This window comes from Lissotriton vulgaris, chromosome 5 (genome assembly GCF_964263255.1).
Source record: "Lissotriton vulgaris chromosome 5, aLisVul1.2, whole genome shotgun sequence".
Classification (NCBI taxonomy): Eukaryota; Metazoa; Chordata; class Amphibia; order Caudata; family Salamandridae; genus Lissotriton; species Lissotriton vulgaris.
The window spans coordinates 463,201,181-463,223,389 of NC_141693.1; the positions used below are offsets into that span (position 1 = coordinate 463,201,181).

A 22,209-nucleotide genomic window follows, 5' to 3' on the forward strand; every position below is an offset into this window, starting at 1 on the left:
CTTTTACTGAAGGTGACATCAATGCCAGTGTCTATTCGTTTGTTCCCACCCTGTCTGTAAGTTTGCTATGGTCTGCCTATAGCAAACCCACTTCCAGTGCCGTAGTGTCGAACTTGAATTAAAGGATACTTTGGGCATCCAGAATGGCCTGTAGTATGACTTCAAATTTGCTTGTGTGCTCATGGAGAGTTTTTTCCATATTTGCACAGGCATTTGGTGCTTAGCCTCAAGCTGAGCACGGAGTATAAAGTGTTTACCCTTGTATCAGAGCCTAACTACCAGCTGGCTTCACTATATTCCAGAATCTCTTGCTGTGGAGTGCTGGTCACATCACAATAACTTACGCTCCAGAGCTGGATTAATTACACAAGATGTGTGTGACAGTATATTAATCACCATGAGACATTCAGGATATTCATAGTTTACATGGGAGGACAATCTTCGTTCAAATAACTCAGAGTTCTTTAATTGATCAGACTAGTCTGTGGAGCTGGAAAGAAATAAAGGAGAAAGAGCAAACTAGCAGTAAGCACCTCGTTTCTGATATCACATGTGATCTGGTTCCTTGACTCCGTGTAGGTTACTGCAATAATGTGGTGGAGAACAGTCTTACAAAATAAATAAGTGTGCATTTACTCCTTGGGTAGTAAGGATCAGGTGCTGCAATGTCGCCACCTTACAAACAATGACAGGAGAAGAGCCCCACTTTGCAGTCCATGTTGTTTACACCAGGGCAATGTAAAATTACTGGAGAACATGTTGTTGTAATTAAAAGAATCCCTCTTGTAATAACTAATTGGAAAGGAGACGAACGGGTGGTGGAAGGAGAGACAGACCCCCACCAAGGTACCGGGTAATGGGATTTAAGCGCTCTGCAATGTTGGGGAGGCAGGTAGTTCTAAGTTTGTCATGCAAGGAGGCAGGGAGGGGGGAAGGAAATTTTATAAGTGTTACTAAAGGTTCGATGTATATTTTTTCTATTAAGATGCTGTTGCTGAAGATCTGCGAACACTCATGTACAGTCTCCGCGAAAACTCGTGCACATGCCACCTCACTGACCCGGTCCAATACAGATATCCTCACTGCACACGTCCTCAGATAATCCAATGACACATCGCACCACAATACCGACGCTAGCACTCATCTCCTGGAATGTCAATGGCTTAAAGGATAAGATAAAGAGAGGGCTGGTCCTGCAATATCTAAAATGTAAAGCCCCAGCAGTTATAATGATGCAGGAAACACATCTAGTAGGGGCGGCATGCAAGGCGCTGAACCTAGGGCGGTTTAAACTGGCAGTACACTTGGAATTTACCTTGGGATCCCGGGGGGTGAGAATTTGGTTAAAAAACAATTCCCTCTCATTATTACCCCCACCTTCAGGGACGATCAAGGCCGATTTGTGGCGATCTCCACTCAATGGGAAGGCCGCCCAATCAATCTTGTAACCGTGTACATCCCACCTGCGTTGCACACGATGGCCTTTCAAGCATTAGGTGTGTTCCTGCTGACATTGCCAGAGGGTGACCTGATTCTTGGTGGTGACTTTAAAGCTACATTAAATGACGCAGAAGACCGGCCTCAACGCAGCGCCAGCTCCAGATTAGCAGATTTCCTTGACGCACGCGGCTTGCTGGACTAATGGCGATTTAAAAACCCACAAACAAGACAGTACACCTTTCACTCTGGGGCTCACAGCAGCCTCTCACGTATAGACTACATCATTGCAGCCACAGACAGGGTTTGGGACGGTGTGGGGTAGTATCGCACCTACCCAGGGGAATCTTGGATCACTCCCTAGTGATGGCGGAGTACACATTGCACACTCCCACACAAAGTCGTATGTATCCAATATACCCGGGATATCTACAAAACCCTAAGATTAGAAAAGGCCTGATTACGACAACAGCACACTACTTTAGGAAAAATTAGGCGCTGGTCTCCTCGCCACTGGTCCTGTGGGAGGCGTATAAGCCGGTCCTCCTGGGACAGGCTGTATCCCTTTTTGAAGGTCACAAAAAAGAAAAGAAGAAAGAGATAGAGGCCTTAGAACAGGAGGTACATCAATTAGAGTCACAACATGCCAATGACCCATCAGACATCAACACACACAGGCTATGCACAAAACAGCAATAATATAAAGAAGACTAATGGGCAGAAGCCAGAACCCACCTGACAGCAGTCCAACGTAAGATCTATGAATCAGGGGATAAAGCCGTTAAACTCCTAGCTTGGTTGGACAAAAAGGATCGGGCGGATAGATGGGTGGCAGCGATTAGACTAGAAAATGGGAGATCCACATCGGACCCACAGGAGATAGCAACTGCACTGGCGGCGCACTTTAAACAGGTGTACGCATCCACGGTCACAACCACAGTACAAGATGCTCTAGACTTCATCAAAGAAAAAAAAAATTCCCAAAACAAAATATGACCTAAGACTGATTTGAAAATTCTGGTGTACCGTTTTAATGATTGAAATTTATGATTACGTATGTAATGGTCTTGTAAACCACTGCTGTTATGATTTTCCATGCACAATTGTTTTTTGAATTTTGATTTATGTGTAAGAACTGCTTCAGGTTGTGTTATAACCTCTTACTGTAAATGTATAAGTAAGATAAACATTCACAAAAAAGTTAATTAATAATGAGTCTCTAAAACTACATAATAGAGCTCACACTTGCTGATAAATAAAAAAACAGCGACTGAACCCGAGACCAGGTAATCTTTATTGTATATTGTTAATCTGTCCTGCCTGGTCCTGTAGGACAAAACCCCTCTAGCGAATACAGCTAGACTTCATCAAAGACATGCTTTTCCCAACCCTCACACAGGAAGAGTCTGACTTAACAGTAGATGAACTTAAGGTGGCCATCCATAAAATACAGTCCGGGAAGGCCAGTGGCACAAATGGTATCCCAATAGAACTGTACAAACGTGCAGCGGATAAAGTGGCCCCTATCTACTGAAAATATATGAAGCAAGCTTGGCTCAGGGAGAGCTTCCTAAGGACCAACGCATTGCTACTATAGTAGCTATCCGCAAGCCGGGCAAACCCCTTCTGAGAGGACTTCCTACCGACCTATTTCACTGATTAACACGGAAGCCAAGATCTTAGCCAAAATGTTGGTGCTCCGATTAACCCCCTCTCTCACTAAACTAGTTAACCCCCTCTCTCACTAAACTAGTTCACTCGGATCAATCAGGGTTCATGCCGGGTAGGAACACAGCCCTGAACCTCAGACGGCTACACAGCATCCTCAGCCGTAAACACACAATACGAGAGGAGGCGGCGGTCCTGTCTCTTGACGCGAAAATGGCTTTCGACTCCGTGGAATGCTCATTCCTTTTTGCAGCCCTCCAGCATCAGGGGTTTGGGCCTAAGTTTTGCTCATGTGTCCATCTATTATACACCAACTCTATTGCGCATGTAGTGATAAATGGACATATCTCACAGGAATTCTCTTTGGGACACTGGACACGGCAGGGATGCCTGCTGTCACCGCTCCTTTTTTCGCTGATCCTAGAGCCATTGGCTGCATGGATCAGAGGAGATCAAAGAGTTCGCGGCTGGCGCTGGACGGAGGAATGGGAAGATCGGATCTTCCTCTACGCAGACGACATTCTGCTATATATAGCCTCCCCCACACGGTTCATTCATGGAATACTAAATATATGCGAACGGTATGGGGAGATCTCTGGATATACAATCAACTGGGAGAAGTCTGTACTATATATACTGTACGGGCCCTATCCAAAGTTACCTAAGAATTGCCTGGTTAGGGTAGTAACCGATAGCTTTAAATATTTAGGGATTAATTTTACGTCTGACCCAGATGACTTCCAGGCGCTGAACCTCCAAGTACCACTGCAGAGGCTAAGATGTGATATTAAACATTGGAGAGCACTACCATTCACCTTACTGGGTAGGGCGGCACTTTTTTAAATGATGGTGTTACCCAGGTTTCTCTCTGCCCTGCAGAACACGCCCTACCGTGTCATACTTTGGGGCCATTGATTCAGAAGATACTAATCTCCTATGGGAGAACAAACCGGCTAGGATAGCTGTGGGCAAACTGACAAGAAGTTGGTACGATGGCGGCATTGCCCTGCCTAAGGTTCAGGTGTATTACTTGGCCTCACAACTGGTAGTGATCAATCAGTGGATCCACGCACCCAACACCGACCCTGCATACCGCCTAGATAGATTGGCCCTGGGTTCGGGTTGAGTTAACGAAGTACTATACAACAAACAGAAAAAATCAAGCCTACTGGGACTAGCAGCACATACGGTTCACATGTGGCATACAATGATGTGGCACCTGGGATGGGCTGACAAGCTGACAACACGCCCCATTATGGGATACCGGCAAGCTAGGCACACTGGGCAAGAGCAAAGGGTTCCAAAAGTGGGATATAATAGGGATCTCCCGGCTGGGCGACCTCTGGAAAGGGGGGAAGGTCGTTACATTTGTCCACCTACAGGAACAATACGAGATGGTTCCAGCCGAGATGTTCCGGTATATGCAGGTAAAACACGCGTTAGTAGCTGCTATTCCAGCGGAGGAGACTCTCCCTAAGGCCTCCCCCTTAGAGGACCGGCTATTAACGGACCACCTAGACAAGAAGGCGAACTCCCTTACATATCGGAATATTATTAATAATCAAATAGACCCCATGTTGATACTACGGGCAAAATGGCAGGAAGAGGTGGGGATACTGGATAAAACCAACTGGCAGGAAGCGATGGAATCACCCAAGGTGGTGGCGGTGTCCTCCAGACTACGCCTGATACAACTCAAAATACTAACTAGGACATACTTCATGAGAGTGACGTTATGCAAAATAGGGAGAGCCACGGACCAGCGCTGCAATGCATCATTGCAATGACTTAGGCACCTTCTACCATATCTTGTGGGACTGCCCAGTTATTAAACTATACTGGGCAGCCATAATGAACACTATCACGGAGGTCAACGCCTGCCCAGACCCACCTGAACCCAAACGTTGCCTTTTGAATATATGGGAACCAACGGGCTTGAATCACGCTGACCAAAACTGGGCAATGACAGGGATGATAATAGCTAAACAGAATATAGCACAGAAATGGAGGGCGGTACAAGCCCCAGTTCACGAAGAATGGTGCAGGGACATGGATATGATTATGGTAGCAGAAAAAGCCACATATATCCACAGAGGGTGCCCCAAGAAGTGGGAGAGTGTGTGGGGTTAATGGAATATTTATAGAGGAAATATATGTACCCCCCCCCCAGGAATGGACCGGGAATCAGAGGAGGAGGTGTAAAAATCAAAATATGCATATAGCTGTAATATATTACACGTATTGTTGCTCACTGTGAGACTGTGACTGTAATATACTGTCAATTGTTAAGATATAAATGAAAATCTTCTGTTTAATATTTATTAAAAAACAGTTTAAAAAAAAAGAATCCCTCTTGGTAAGCAGAAGTCAAGTAACCAGTTCATGTAGAATAACTCAGTGTAGGTTTATTGGAAAGGTTACAAGTTACTTAATAGGGAAAACCCCACCAGGATCAGTATCCTCGCTGCTCAGCCCACTCCCTCTAAACGTCCACTCCTTCAGGCACTCACCAACATTCCATGACATCATCCACTGGCTGTGCAGAGCAGGGAAACAGAGAACCTGTGTAGAGAATGCATTACAACCAACAGCAGATTCGAACACATCTCCTTCCCTTAGAAAATAATAAACAGTAGATTATAACACGTTTTGTTAGAGAATTTTTCTTTAACTATAACCTCAGTGCACGCAGCTTCCTTGTAGTTCTTCCTGGGGAGTTAAGTTAAAAATATACAGGACGGGGAAGGTTCCTCACCACCATTCATGTTTGCTACTGAATTTATGTCCAGGCCGCTGTCGCACGCTCTGTCCCACCGTGTTCTCCCTATCGTCTTTCCGTAGGAACTCCCTTAGTTGGTCTTGCTATTTAGAAAGCCTCCCATCTCCGTAGACTCTCCATCGGCGTCAGACAGATACCGAATCGCTGTATTTATTCAGGGCAGAAAAGAGTTTAGGCTTCCTCCTGCTCTACCATCTTAATTGTTTTCAACAACCCGGGTCTCATCAAGAAGCTCTTCTACAGCACATCCTACATGGCTGCCACCTTGGCAACACCCCCAGGATATGGCCTACTTCACAAGGCTCTGCTTGATCAGTGAGCCAATTACCTAAAACTATTGCTGTCCAACCAGCCTCCCAATAGGCTATGGTAGGCTACTCATATTTTCCTTTCAACCTGTGAGATAAAAGTATTTTGGGGGGACTATTTAAGGGCTTGTGTTTTCCTACTGAACTCCATTCAACTAGCTCGTATTTGGGCCTTAAATTTGAGTGGCTCATACTTGGTCCTGTTAAAACTACACCATCAAAGTTTCTGATACTAGCGCTATTGTTATATCAGTGGCTACAGAGTTAACAGGGGCTACAGATGTGAAATGAGGAATTACTGGAACAGTAGGTAATTTCTGGTTCAATTCCCTGGTTATTCCTCTATATGCACCAGAATTTCACTTGAAATCTCTGGGATGTAGTAAAAAGACCTGTGGTGTCTGTGTGAATCTCATAGCTCTGATAGGACCAGTAGCTTCCAAAATTATGAGGTCACTCATGACAGGGACTTTATTAACAAACTGTATAAAATTCGGAGAAGCTCTGAGAACATTCTGTTCCTGTAGGTGTATTGATTGAATGTCAGCTATTAGTGTCTTAGGTCTATGGGACTCTCACTCAGCTAACTGTGCAAGAGCGCCTCAGTGTCTTCCTCAGTAACCCCATGTCTGGAAAGTGCTTTGAAGAAACCACAAGTAAGCATAGGAAGCAATACAAAATACATAACGTGGAAATTAATGTACAATGATGCCGTCTTCTGTTTCTAATTTTTAATCCACAATGCGATTTGTGAGTGGATGAATAGTAACCATCTGAAATTGAACCCTGATAAAACGGAGCTGATCCTACTCGGCGGGCCCTGGAACTCCAAATCTGGCCATCTGAATTGAAACCGTTTTGTGTACGTGCGCTTTAAAAGTTCATTTAACATAACATAACATAACATAACATAACATTTTTACTTCATAAAGACGCTTCACTTAAGGGCAAAACGCAAAATGTAAACTCCCTGAGACACCTGAATCAAAGACAACAAACAACTTACAATTGTAGCTAGTACTCATATGTAAACCTGCACTCAATACCTGTACTCAAAAGTATTGAACGGGTAGTAAACACCAGGGAGCTGATTTACAATAACTGGCGCAGCCCCAGGAATGCGCCAGTTATTGTGTGCCGCAGCTCCGCCACCCATTGTGCGCCACATTTACAATGCGGCGCACCATGGGGCAAAAACACGCATCTGTGCCGTAAAGGTGGCGCATTGCTGGCGTTGCGTCGCAAGCACGACGCAGCTCCAGCAATGCTCTGGGGTGCCCTATCTGTTCAATGCTGCGTCAAGCCTTACGCCTGCTTCAAGCAGGCGCAGGGTTTTGACGCAGCATTGGCCTAAAAGTGCCTGAGTGAAATTTTGTAGATTTCACGCAGGCACTTTTGCGAGGCGCACCTGCCCCGGAACGCCCACCCTGGGCCGGAACGCCCACATGTGGCGCAGGGCTTTACAACGTGACGCATCTGCCTAGATGCGTCACGTTGTAAATGGGTCGCAGGGATGCGCCACGTTTACGCCGCCGTTGCGTGACGCAACGACGGCTTAAACGTGGCGCAAGTCCGACATAAATCTGCCCCCATGAATCCTGCTACGTCAGAACCCAATTGTGTCGATATGACTGGATAGATACAATGTTCCCAAAATGAGTGATTACACAGGAATTAGATCACCACCCGACCATTTTGGCCTGAAAGCAGCCCACAAAGATGAATAATTTCCGGCGCCTCCAATTCCAAAACTTAATTTTTCTTTCTATTGCTGACAAATTGGACATTCACAGTCGACCTGTTTCGACCAAAAAGAAACTTTCTAAAAGCAATGTGCGTTTGGCTTGAAATACAGAAACGTTCAGTAAAATAATCAAAGTTGATTTATTTGTCCATATAGTCTTTACTAGGGTACAGAAAGTCAACCTCATGTAAATGATCTAAATGATATCCATTGCAAACAAACCAGGACAACAGTACGGATTATATTCTGGCTACCATATTTCAATGGCAGTCATCCGGGAATTAAAAAGTCTACAAGTTAAAAAGCTCAACTACAAGTCCCAGAATGCAATGTGCTAAAAAGCTAAGCTAAACTGAGGGTGTCACGCGAGAAGAGATCATTGGCAGTTCTATCTACTTAACTTGACATCGCTTGCCCACCCATTTAGAAGGTGCCATCAAGTTACCTGGCTAGATGACTGGTCGTTATTTTTTCTTCTCATAGATTGCAGGGTGCGGTTTAAGAAGTCCATGTCTGCAGCAAGGAAGGCTGGAGATTAGCTGTGCCGCTCCTGTGTTCACTGGCCGGATCAGCAGAAGCCGTTTCAGGGCAGGTGTTCAGTCTAAAGATTAACAAGACATGCTGTGTCACTTTATCCCCTGGAACTTTACCAGCAGGCAATCTCACCTCCACGTTAGACCACTGCACGTTTCTAAATGCATTTCTTACTCACTACTTTCTCTCTCGTGTAATCATTGCCCAACAATATACGTAATTCCTAATTCGAGCCAAAGGGGCAACAGACTGCGACGTAAGTGAAATCAAATACAACGATCTTTCCTAAATCGAACACGGTCCTAAATCCAATAATATACAACATGTTTATAGTTTTTTCATACCCAGTGTGCGGCGATTTTTTTTCTTTTGGACGGCTGAGTGCTTTGTGTTTGCGGCTGTGTTTTTTATTTGACAGCTTCTAATATTATTAACTTTTATGACTAGAACAACATGCACCACCCCTCTGGCTTCCACGGCAATGAGCACAATATGCAGGAAAAGGTTTGCAGTGAGTCAGGGCATATCCGGTCACGTGACTTTACTCGCCCGAAAAGAAACAAGAGCCAATTCTCTGGCAGAACAAGGAACTACGACTGAAATGCGCCTTTGGAGACAAAATCAGATACGCCAACAAAACAATAGCGGGTGCGTATTAGATAGCGTGTAAGTAAAGATTTTGAAACCGACAGATTGCAAATCAAAGCCTAAATTACGTTTAGGCACACGTATGGATTTTCCGAAACAGGTTGAGAGTATTTAAGTTATTTTTGTAGTTTTTTTGTTTGTTGTTGTTGCAGATTTAAATAGCGTGAACTCGACCCGAAGGTATTGGAGCGCTTTACATGAGCACAAATTTCGTTACACAATGCCACATTAATTATTTGGTAGGCGCGGGGAGATTAAGTGATTTGCCCAGAATCACACAATGTTGAGCGGACGCCGAGGCTCGAAACCGGTATCCCAGCGTAAGGCTACATCACAGGTTATTGCATGGTAAATGTATTTTGTTTATTTTGTTAGCGTTCAGTAACTTCTAAAAATGAAAAAGAAAATAGAACGTGAGGCTTGTAAAGCTATGGATTGTGCCCATAATAACATTTGGTGAACTGGTCAAATTTAGCCAAGCACAAAATACCTCTTAAATACATGGAATACATGGATAATTAGGCATTACAACACACAATTAAGAGTACGGCAAACATTGGTGAGGGTAAAATTGGATTATGGCACATTTGAATGGTGCAGCAAGTGCAGTGGCACTGGGCACAAAAGTCGTCAGAACTCCTCTAAACATCTAATATTGCTATATTTTACAACTAAACAGGCAGTTATCTAGCAAGCACTGGCATTGTGTTTTCAATAGTGCAGCAGATGCAGTGGCAACAGGACCAAAAGCACAAGGAACAGCGTTAAACTCGTAATGTTGCTATATATATATATATATATATATATATTTGCTTCTTCTATCTCTCGGCTATCCTTCTCAATCCAAATAACTAACGTATCCCATAGCTGCCAAGGTTTCAGATTGCTATGTGTGACATTTTCTTAAATTCATTGTAATTATGAGTGACATTTCAACGAATATGAGTGACACTTTCTCACGAGCAAACTCTAGCAACGAAAACAAGAAAAATATATACATTACAGAAATTACACCCATTTGAGCAACAAGTACCTCTAAAATGAGTCACATCATAAGCCACAAACTGTATTACTGAGCGGTGTGCCCTGGCCCTGCATGCCGCCCACTACCTGCTAAACCCGGCTGGTGGCATCATCACCCACTCGCAGTTTGTCACACAGAGGTACACTACAAGCTCTGCTGACTCAGTGATACTTGGTGCACTGAGAAGTTACCTTGGCTGGCACCACAGTGGCTCTCGCAATCACCTGACCCAGGTGCGAGCGACTACTAACACTACAGTCAGTGATAAGACAGACTGCTATGTGATGTACAGTTAGTTTTCAGCTGTAACAGGGCAGACAGGTGGCAGTTCAGAAGAAAATCATGGCTGTGGCACAAGAAAAAAAAAAGAACTATCAAGGGTAATGCCAAGCAGGCCTGCGCACATGAACAAAAGCAAGACAAATAAATATGCAGTTAAATTCGGCCCAAAACTGAAACTTGCACTCCTTGAAAACTCGGAAAACGAGCTGCGCAATACCTTCTCTGCTGCTGTATGACCTCCGCAACCCCTGCTGAATGCAGACCTTGCACCCCCCTACTGCTGCATTCTTGAGGCAGAGGGCGAATGGTTACTCTTACGGCCTCGTTTTTCCTAGACCTGCTCTATTGGTGCAGGTAGTTAAATTAATATCCAAGCTCAATCATTAGTACAAGCATGTAGTGGACCGGCAGCACCTCGGCGCGCTATTAATAGAACAATTTGCAGCATAGAGAGATACTCACGACGCACTACTTACAAACTTTGGGACACGATTATTCATACGGCCGCACCTTGCCTAATGACTCCCGCAGCAGAAAACACCGGCCTGGGCATGATGGTGTGGCTCAGCAACTCCAATGGTTGCCTTGGTCTGTGCAGGGGTCCTACGGAGCTGCTGGTCGGCCCGTTTTCTGTTTTATGAAATAACCATTGTGTTTATCATACTGCAAGCAGCGCTGACGCGAGTTTAATTAAGTTGGTAGTGACCTGCTGCTGCCCACGGCACCCAGCCACGATTTGTCGATGGTCCACTCCACTCCACTGTCTGTCCCGCGCGATCGGCCGACGGACACTCACTCGGCTCGCCTCGGGCTGGGCTCTGCTGCCGCCGTGGGGCGCCGGCCCCACGGGCCCGGCGCGCTCGCAGTTTTACCTGGTGGCCAGAGCTTTGCCGGCTCAGCTGAGCTGCCACAGTGGTGGTCAAGGTGCGCTGCAGCTGTGTTTAGCGCCGGGGCTGCACAGGGGGCCGCGGCGGGTGGCCATGATGATGCGAGACTGCGTCTCGTGCACCGCAGCCTGCACTCTAATCTCCCGCCGCTTCTGCACTTCCTGTTTCCTCCGGATGTGACGGCCCTATCCCAGGCCAGCACATCCGGATTAATCCTGGTCCCTGTGGTGCGGCCACCGTGATTGACAGCTCTGAGGCTGTATCGACTGAGCAGGCAGCCCGGGCCGGCCCCCCTGCAGACTGCACCATTTCGCATTAGTTTCCAGGGCAACAGACTCGTCTGACAGACTGGCAGAGCAGAGAGATACATTGTAGCGGGGCGCCGCTCAGAGAGCTCAGCTGCAATCTAGTCAACTGTTTAGGCAGGCACTAGTCGGGCTGAGAGCAGAACTCTCAGAACAGTAGAGAGCCCGGGCACAGGAGCTGCGGGCGCGCTGGCACAGGTGGCTAAAATGCGTGACAAATGCATTCAGTGCGGTGATGCGGATCACCGCACTGAAATGCGTGAGTGTCACACCTGTTGCGTGACGCTTGGCAGGACTGCGTATCCTCCACTCAAATTATTTTCATATTTCACTATACTATTTCACTGCTAATACTTTATGGGTTCCGGAGTAGTGTGCTACTTGCCGAAAAAGCGCTTCAACACCCCATCAGGGGTAGCAAGTGCTATATAAATGCATAACTTTTTCCCTCTTCTATCCTTCACAATCCAAATAACTAACGTATCCACAACTCAAATTACTTTCATATTTCACTGTACTAATTCACCACTAACCTTTATGGGCTCCGGAGTAGCGTGCTACTCGCCGAAAAAGCCCTTTGAGGCCTCGTCAGGGGTAGTAAGCACTATATAAATGTATTTACAATATGGCCCTTGAAAGTAGACAGTGTAGATTATCCATGATGGTTGTGCACCGAGCAGTGCACACTTAAATAATTGCTAAGTGAATTTTGCAACAGGAAAAAATCGATTGCATGAGGAGAGGTACAATTTCTTAGCTGCCTAAGAGCCACAGCCTATATCAAAATAGTCTGTTTATTCTGTGAGCACACCTTCAAAAACTGTGCTAACGTTTCCTTGTTCGTGTCTTCACACAAAGACAGGCCAGATGTAGGAACAACTCCTTTGCTGAACGCTGGCCCACAGCTTGAATTATGGGTACCATGAACGCATAAATAGGGGATACATACTATCCAAATAAGGTTCCCTGAATTTGTATGTTCTCATTTATAGTAATTATTTTCCAGGTTACAAGAGCTTGCAGCCACAAAACACAAACATTTCGAGTTTTCACGTCCAAAAGTTAAAAAAAAATTTGAGGCTCCCAGGTGAGGGTTAGGCTTGAAATACTGCTGCTCATTTCTGAACAGCAGCTCCACACCACCATCAGTACATAAAATACAATTGCTTGCTTTCTGTTTGCTGGCTTTATTTGTTTTAGGCTGTCTGCTTGAGTTCCTCTCAATAAAACCAAAGTAGAAAGAGAGGATGGGTTAGGTCCCACGTCTGTCTCTAGTACAACATCCAAAACACAAAGTGACATGGTAACCAGGAGCATTTAAATATTTTTAAATGCTTCTCTTAAGATTCTATCTCCCTAGTACTACTTTCCTACTCTACATCCTGGCAATTCCAAGAATTGGACGAGGTGGACTCGCTCACATAATATGACATGCTTCATCATAGGCCACCTTGTCCCACCCTCATTAGATGGTACTGGCAGGGCAGACTTAACCTCAAGTTGGAGTGTCTTGAAGGAGTTCTTAGAAATTATTTTTTTCTAGAGAGATATCTGGGATTTAGTTGATGTTGTTAAAACTTCCTTAGAGTTTCCAGTCCATGGTACTAGGTAGTAAGCCCCAAATTATTTACTTCGTCAAGGAGAAGCGCCCATAGCATTCCTACCTTCCCCGTCAAACAGTTGTCTGATAGAACGGTATGCTGCAAGTGAAGGTGTTTTTATTGAGTTGTAAAGCCGTCGTATTGATGGGTGTGTCGAGGCTCACCCATGAGTGGTTTGACTCTTTTTTCCAGCCTTTTACCTGAGAGTAGCCGGTCAATGCCGCTTTACACATCCCCTCTATTGGTTGAGCTGGGGATGTTGGTATCAATGTGTGCCCCATCCTTAGTGTAAGGGTGTGTCGATGCTCCAGCAGCTGCGCATTGGCGTCCAGAGGCTCTGAGTTCTGGCCCTGGTTGGGAGGTCTCTAAGGACTGGGGATAGGAAACTTTTAAGAAAAGGGCATTCCCGATCCTGACATATAGAAAGGGCAAATAATACATTGATCCTGCCCTTTACAGCCTAGTTATATATATCTAGCTTTTTAATGGCGTATATATAATTTACATATCCCTTAATGTGTGACAATAGGAGATGTCCAGCGAGAACAGACCATGAGGCAAAGTGAGTCTAGGCACTAGGTAAAGTAAAAACCTACACGATATATGTGTTCTCCTCATGTGTATCTAGTCATGTAAGTACACATGCTCAATGTGAATGCATGATGTGTCACGTATGCCATATTGGTATTTTCATGTATTTAAATGCCTATTAGTGTACCGCAAGACTATTATGCGGTTAGTACATTGTAATTTACATGTAATATTTCTATCTACCCTAATGCCGCTGCTCCTTTCTACTTTTGTTAGCTGAAAACATGGTTGTTTTCAAACTGATCCTGCTATTTCTCCCATGCCATTCAGTCCTCTGTAGGCCTTCACACAGCGCCGGGACACCCTCGGGCAACAGTTAGTGATATACAAATACCAATAAAGTCAACATATATCCGTAAAATTACCTTGTGGCTTCTCTAAGAGAGGTTTGCTCTCGACATATACGTTCACACCCTCACTGTAACTAAGTATAGGGATCAATATATAGACCCTGACAAATGCCCTAGACCTAGTTAGGCAGTCCAAGGGCAGAAACATGTTGACACCTCAGAGGTACATAAGGGCCATAGCACCCACCAAGGTCCTATGATCATACTTCATAGTATTTTTATGTATACCTAGCGTACCACCTAATAAAGGATACTTTGTGGTTTACTCTAAGATATTTTTAACAGCATCAACTGGATCCCAGATAGCTATACAGAAAAAAAAGAATTTCTAAGAACTCCCTCCGGACAGTCCAACCTGAGGTGTAGGCCACACTGTAGCTTGAGTTCCTCCTTCCCGTGAGCAATCCTTATTTACTGTATACTTCCGAGTACTTGCTTTTTCTAAACAGGCCTTTCAATTCTGTTCCTATGTTGTCACATTTGCTGTGCATCCAAAGACAGAGGTCATATGTCAGTCTCTATATTTTAGGCAGCCTGGCGTTTACTTTTCTTTCCCTGACTTAAGAGTGAAAACATTTATGTGACAGTACATCCTGCTGATTACCCAGGTGAGATTCTGGCTGTACAATGTTCTTTTTTTGTAGCACACAACAAAGACTACATCAAAATTAGGAAAGTAGAAATCAAGCAAATTTTTTGTAATTCTGAAGTGTGGTGGAAACAAATATTTTAATACGATCAAAACATAAATACACTGTTATGACATTGCCACACATTCTCGTTTGTGTGCAGTAAAACTTTATTTATGTGCAAACGTAATGGTCATTTCAATTGGAGGTGTGTTGTCTGTAATGGCAGTGTCCTACCACACCATGCATACTCAACACTACACCACTCCAATTTTTCTGATCCACTCAACAAAACTCTACTCTAAATCATTCCACTCTGTTTCACTCTGTGCCCTTCTACTCCACACCATTCCACTCCATTCTACAATACGATGCTCCACTCCACTCTACACCCCTTCACCCTAAGGTACTCTACAACATGTCACACCACTCCATGCCTTTCCCCTCTACACCCCTTCACTGTAAGCCCCTCTTACTCCACCCTTTTTGTTAACATATTCTTATTGCCATTTATAGTAAGATAAACGCAACATTGCAAGAATTAACCCACTACCCCGCCAAAAGTCCAGTCCCCATCACACCATGTATCACTACATTTCCATTGTAGCCTCCACACTTACTACACATGCTGGTTCACAAAGTATATTTCAATCTGCAACTATATATACCCTAATCCCGGCCTTCCATTTCAGAGGTTATTTGTACTGCTTCTACGCGCTGGCTTCCCCGGATTCATCAACCATATCAGGATTTTTCAGGCAATCTAGTAAGTGATCCCATGCTCGTACCCTGTCAATTGATCCTCTTCCTTTACTCTTTTTTGAGTGTTTTTTAAAGTTTTATATATCGCAAACTCGACCCGAAGGTATCAGAGCACTTTACATGAGCGCAATTGCATTACAGACGTACACATTTATTTTTTAGGCATGGGATGATCAAGTGATTTGGCCAGAATCACAGGATGTTGAGCGTCCCTGCCAAGACTCGAACCCGGCTCCCCAGCTCCGAGATCGACTGCCATAGCCGGTAGGCCATATTCTCTCCTCACTTCATTATGCAACTGCACTTTCATTGCCCGCCCACCGAATCAACTCCTCCTTCCATTTCACTACCCTGGGAGGGCCTAGCCGCCTTCCAATTCATGGTTATCTCCCGTCTGACAAGTACCAGGGCCAAGTCAATAAACCCTGTTGTGTTTTGGCACATGTTAGGTCTTGAAAATCCCCTAAAAGACTGACAACGGTTGCACACTCAATAGTTCTCTGCGTCACCTTATTAATACAGGACACTACCTTCGCCCAGTATCCCACCAATGATAGACATGCCCACACCATTTGTATAATTTCCATACTTTGATCACCGCATCTAGGGCACCACAGGGTTGAGTCCTGATGAATCCAAGCTATTTTCCCCCGGCGCCAGATACGCCCTATGTAAGTAAAAAAAGGAAATTCATTTAAATCTCTCATTCCTAGAGACAGTATTTAAACTCGCAAGAATTTTCGCCCAGTCCCTCTCAAGAATGGGGTTCACCAGATCCTCTTCCCACTTTTCTCCAAGACCTACAAGAGGTGTTACTATATCATTCCTTAATGCTTGATAAAGATATGTCACCACCTTGATGCGGCCTGACGTAGTGCACAGCACTTGAACAAGCACTGTGTATGCATTCGAGGCTCCTCTAAACCCATACCCCAGTGGAGGCGTACCATGGTTATTCACGCCCTATGCAATACAAATTGTCCTCTCAGGATCTCAAAAGAGTTGAAAATTCCTCGAATGGTAGTAGTGCCCCATCCCAATTAAGTTCTCTTAGCCTATGTACCCCATGGTTAGCCCATTCTGCAAAACCTTTCAATCTTCTGCCCCTGATTAATTTGCTCCAAACTTCTCAATGGGATGTCCGGTGCATAGTGCACCTGAGCACAACCCTCAACGCAGTGGGTATTCTCCGCACAGCTCTCCCGGGAACTAATATGATTCTATACAGCACATTTGAATCTGGTAACATCCACAAATTTGCCTCCTCCTGGATATCTCAGTGAGTGGATCCACAGTACAAACCACTGCAATTGTGCCGCTAAGTAATAGGCTTACAAATCTGGTGCGGCTAATCCTCATTTTGACGTTGGTTGTAATGTAGACAAAGCCACTCTGCACCTGCCCGTTCCCCATATTAGGCAAATCAACAGCAAATCAAGATCCTGAAAAACCCTACAGGGTATCACCATAGGCAGTGCTGTGAAAAAGTAAAGCAAATTTTGCAACACCACCATTTGTGCTACTGCTATTCGTCCTGCCATCGAAAGGGGCAGTGTCCTCCAGAACTCTACACATGCACGTAGGCCTTTGATAGCCAAGCCAATGTTACCCTCCAATAAATCAGTGGGTGCATGGTTTAATAGAATGCCAGATACTTTAGGCAAATTTCCTCCCAAGTAAGCCCCCCCTTTAGGTCCTCAGGTTACTGCATATTCTTCAGTAATGGGAAAATATATAATTTATTCCAATTTATGCATGAGCCTTAAATTTGTCCAAAATGATCTAGGAGGCTAATTGAATGTGGTAAAACTACATTTCCGGGCCTCGGGAATAACAACCTATCATCAGCATATAATGCCGGACGCCCTGAACCTGCAGTCCTCTGTGAACTCCGCCGGTCCTCGCTTACCCCACTCCAACCTACTCCACTACAATCTACCCCACTCCACCAGGTCTACCACATTCCACTCCATTCTACCCCAATCTTACCCACTCCACCCCACCTCTACTACACTATATCCCACTTCAATCTATCCTACTCTAATCTATCTCATTCCAATTTAACCCACCCCACTCTACCCATGCCATTCCAATCTACCCTACTCTTATCCATCCAATCTACCCCCCTCAATTCCACCCTTTTCTACCCAATTCCACTCTACCCTACTCAACTCTACCCCAGTCTGCCATCTCCATTCCAATCTACTTTACTCTGATCCATACTATCTACCCCACTCCATTTCACTCTAATCTACCCCACTCCACTCTACCCCACCCCATTCCAATCTACCCCACTCAACTGTACCCCACTCCATTCTACTACAGTCTACCCACTCCAGTCTACCACAATCTATCTCACTCCAACCCCGTCTACCCCACTCCAATCATCCCTGTCTACCCCACTCCAATCATCCCTATCTATCCCACTCCACTCTACCTCAATCTGTCCCACTCCACTTCACTCCAATCTACCCCACGCCACTTCACTCCAATCTACCCCACGCCACTCATGTGTACTCCACTGTAACCCATTCCACCCCAATCCACCCACCACACTCTAATCTACACCACTCCAATCTACCCCACTCCAATCCACCCAGTCTACCCCACTCCAATCTACGCCACTCCACTTTACTCCAATCTACCTCACATAATTCCCCATAATATACCATAATCCACTCCACTCTGTCCCAATCTACCCCACTCCTCTCTTCCCCAAATCTAACCCACTTCACTCCACCCTACTCTACACCACTCCTATCTACCCCACTCTAATCTACCCCAATCCACCCTAGTCTACCCCACTCCACACCAATCTACCCCTCCCACTCCAATCCACTCTAATTAAATCTACGCCACTCAATCAACCCCATTCCACTCCAATCTACAGTACTCCACTCCAATCGACCCCACTCAACTTCACTCCAACCTACGCCACTAAAATCTACCATGATATAATCTACCTCACTCGACCACGATCTACCGTATTCTACCCCACTCCACTTCTCCCCAATCTACCCCACTCCAATCTATCCCACCCCAAACCACAACATTAACTTTTAGCCACTCGAACAGCAGCCACACTGGTGTACAACATGAGATTATTCTTTTAATGTACGTTAAAGTTTCTGAACTGGTTAAAAAAAAACATACTGTTTCATGTTGTTTCTTTGAAGGAAAAAAAAACAATACTGTCATCTATCATTTCAACAGTTCTCTACTCCCTAAGCCACAAATGGGTGGGCGTGTCTTCAATAAGAAAGAAGCACACTATCAATATTTAAAATACAGTTTCAATAAAACGAAATTAGGGTATGCATAAACATTATCCGTGCAAACAAGACATTGATTATAAATAATAGTGGGCAGGAATAATCCTCTCCCCCATGTCCTTATAGGATGAAAGGTTTTATACACGAAAGCTATAAATTGTTGTAATCTGACTGGACGGGAAGTGAAGAATATGCTTGTTCAAAGCTTAGTTACTACCTGTGCTGAATGTTGATTTTTTTAGACCGTGTAAACCACATTCATAACATCTTTCAAATAAACAACTGCCAGAACTGACCTGATCGTCATAGCACCTCTAACCAAAAGCACCGAAAGCTTTTCCACATAAATACCTGCATTAACATAACCATTTCACTGAGCTAGCCAAAGTGGCAATTGAGACAGGGACAACTTGGTTGAAATAATAAATAAGGTGTTGTCTTTATGCTCTGGATCTAAATTATCCAGTCATTGCATGTTTGTCTAGAAAGGCTGGGCAAGAAGGGGGGTTTGGGGGGCAGCCGAGCCGCGAGGTCTGCGCCCCGGGCAGATTTGGGAGGGGGAAGGGGGGAGAACAAGCGAGCGGCCATTTTGCCGCATTGGGCTGGCTGGGGATAGCCCAAAACCAGCCCAAAAGGAGCCCTGCAGCACAAAGTATAAATAGTGTTCCCGAGGGGTCCCAGCCACCATTTTAGATACTGAGACCTGGTGGCTGGGAACGTGTTAGTCAGGAGCTTTTTGTCTCTTATTATCTGGATGGTTATTGTTATTTATTTGGCAGCTTTCGCTAGTTTTAAGGGGCTTGGCGAGGGGTGAGTCCTCGAGGCACTACCCGGCTGGGTGAGGCGGGGGGGCCTTCGCGGCGTGGCGGCGGCGGCCATCGCGCCGCCACGGAAGTTTGCGCGTTTCCAGGTAGGTGTCACAGGGCTGCACGGATGTCAGGAGCGCGGCCCTGTTTGTGACGGGCAGTGCGGGGAAACAAAATAATGCAGGGAGGGCGGACGAGGCGCGCTGCCAGCGGCGCCTCGCCGTTTTGAGGAATGGAATCGGCAGGGAGGGCGGGGCGGCGGGAGACCGAGGGCGGGCAGCGAGGCGGAGGGGGGTTGCGGCCGCCCTAGCGCGGCTGGCGAGGTCGGGAAGGCTCTGCCGGTGAGCGGGGCCTCCCGGGCGTCTGGGGCACCGGGCGGAAAAGGGGGCGGGAGGGGTGGGAGCGCACGCCTCAGGATCGGGGGGCGGGAGGGAGAGCGTGCAGGGAAGTGGGGCGGATTGGGGGAAAAAGGGGGATGTCGACAGGGGGAGGCCCACCACAGTAGGGGAGTCAAGGAGCCACTCACCTGCGTGGCAAGAGAGGGGGACAGAAAGGCTGGCAAGGAGGGTGCATTAGGGGGCACAAGGTGGGATGGTCCTGGGGGGCCAGGAAAGAGAGGGGGGGTGTTCCCACGTGGTCGGGTGGGGGGGAGGGGAACCGAAGGGTGGTGATGGGGGGCATGCGGGGGGGTCTCCCCTGCATTGAGGCATTGATAAGACTCAGGAGGGCAGGGATAGGGGCGGGAAGGGTTTAGAGGGTCCGAGCCATGGGGTGACGGTGGAGGGGATGGGTAGGCGGGGGGGGGGGGGCTCGCCGGGGAGGGGACCGGCAGTAGGGGGGTTATTATGGGGAGGGTACGAGGAGGTCGGGGGGGATAAAGGGGGGCGGGTGAAGGGGGGCACGCAGTTCAGGGTCCCAGTACACCAGCAGTACCTTTTCTTTGGCAGGGGGGCGGCCGGCGTGGGGCTCCGGACTTGGTATGGCTTGGGGCGGCCCGGCGGCACCAAGGAGAAGGGAGGGCTGTGCTTCCTGCAGCAGGCCCAGAGTACGCGAGGGTCTCGACGCGGCTGGTTACGAAGGCCCCAGGCGGGCTCGCCAGTCCCTCCACCCACAGGGCCCCCAGCGGCTTGGGGAGTAAGAAGGCCCCGGGCGGGCTCGGCAGTCACTCACACCCACAGGGCCCCCAGCGGCTTGGGGATCGTCAGCAGCCACGGAGCAACGGCACGGAGGAATACTTGACTAGTCTTGGTATCATAAGATAACATAGTGGTCCGCAAATGCAGGCTTGGCACATTTACTAATCAACTCGGCTGGGGACTTGGTGAGGGCTTCGCCTCTTTTTATAAGACAATACAGATGACGTTGGGGCTACGTTTGTGGAATGCTCGCGTGCAAGCTTTACATGTCCTTGAGGCCAAGGATATTCATTTCATTGTCGTGTGCTTTTCCTTATACACGCTTAAACACACTTGTACTATGTCTAGCATGGGAGTTCGTCATTACCACATCAGGCTTTCTGGGAACCTCAAAGTATTCGGACAGTATGGGTAGGATAGATGGGAACCTGCAACAATCAGTCTACCGGGAGGATTGGGTGGTCCTTACGCAGGCAGCAAGAGTAAGCCTAAGTCGCTCTTAGATAGAACGAGGTGGTGGGGTTAGCGGAGACAATATTTTGTATAGTTGTGGGAATAATGGAGGAGGCCTGTGGTTATGCAAAGCTAGGGGCGGATGTTGAACTACATGGGGCAGGAGGTTGTGGTATATTTCTTTTCCGACACATTAGTTCCAATATATACGAGAATAAGCTATCGCGAGATTTACAGATGGAGGCGCGGCGTTATGGTTAGTGTTCCTTTTTCGACAGGCGGCATGTTGTATCTGTTCCTTTAATTACTTTCCTATTCTTTCATGACATGTATAATGTTCATTCTGTTCCGTTATACGACCGCATCACTCTTTCTAGCCTCTTCTTGTGGGTTTTCTTATCCTGATTTAATACTGAAATAAATCCTTTTAATACAACTCCTGCCTTTTATGTTGTCTTGTTTACAACACGGCATTAAGGGACAGAAAAAGGGGCTTTTTGGGGATCATGAGTACCCCTGAGTGGGTAGCAGTGGGTAGGTTTGTATACCGAGGTTGTGGCTCGCAAGGTCGGGCAGGAGTGTGTTTAATCGCCGGTGCGAGGTTTGGTCATGCAGCCACATACGAGATCTCCATTGCGGGGGGGGGGGGAATAGAGACATTAGAAGGGGTAAAAGGCAACACTAATTCTATGCCTTTAAGGTGGTCCAAAGTTGTCGCAGAGAAGTTGAGGATATTGGGGCTATTAGCCGCGTGTCCGTTTTGTTAGAGGCAAAGTCAGACATGGGACTCCATAACATTATGGCCAACACGTTTGCCGGTCAGTTGGGTCACGTGATCGCAGGAGCGACCATAGCGTAGCTGCACCACACTAGCGAAGCACTCGACTGTTGTAGTGAGTTTCGTGTGAGGAGGCTGATTTAGGCAACTATGCGTTGGTAAGTTTCTACCGTGGCTTGGGGTTTTGGTTGGGTTGTACAGCGCTATGTGCGGAA

The 22,209-nt window shown here is 46.4% G+C and overlaps 1 protein-coding gene across 1 annotated transcript in view; it reads right to left on the bottom strand.

The window, feature by feature from the left end:
- LOC147711087 (uncharacterized) overlaps positions 1-8,532 on the bottom strand; it is a 1,001,373-nt gene extending 992,841 nt beyond the window's left edge. Inside the window, exon 1 of the mRNA XM_086921902.1 lies at positions 8,382-8,532. Coding sequence (XP_086778028.1) covers positions 8,382-8,447 — 66 coding nt within the window. The 5' untranslated portion in view covers positions 8,448-8,532. The remainder of the gene's footprint in view (positions 1-8,381) is intronic.
- Positions 8,533-22,209: the final 13,677 nt, after the last annotated feature.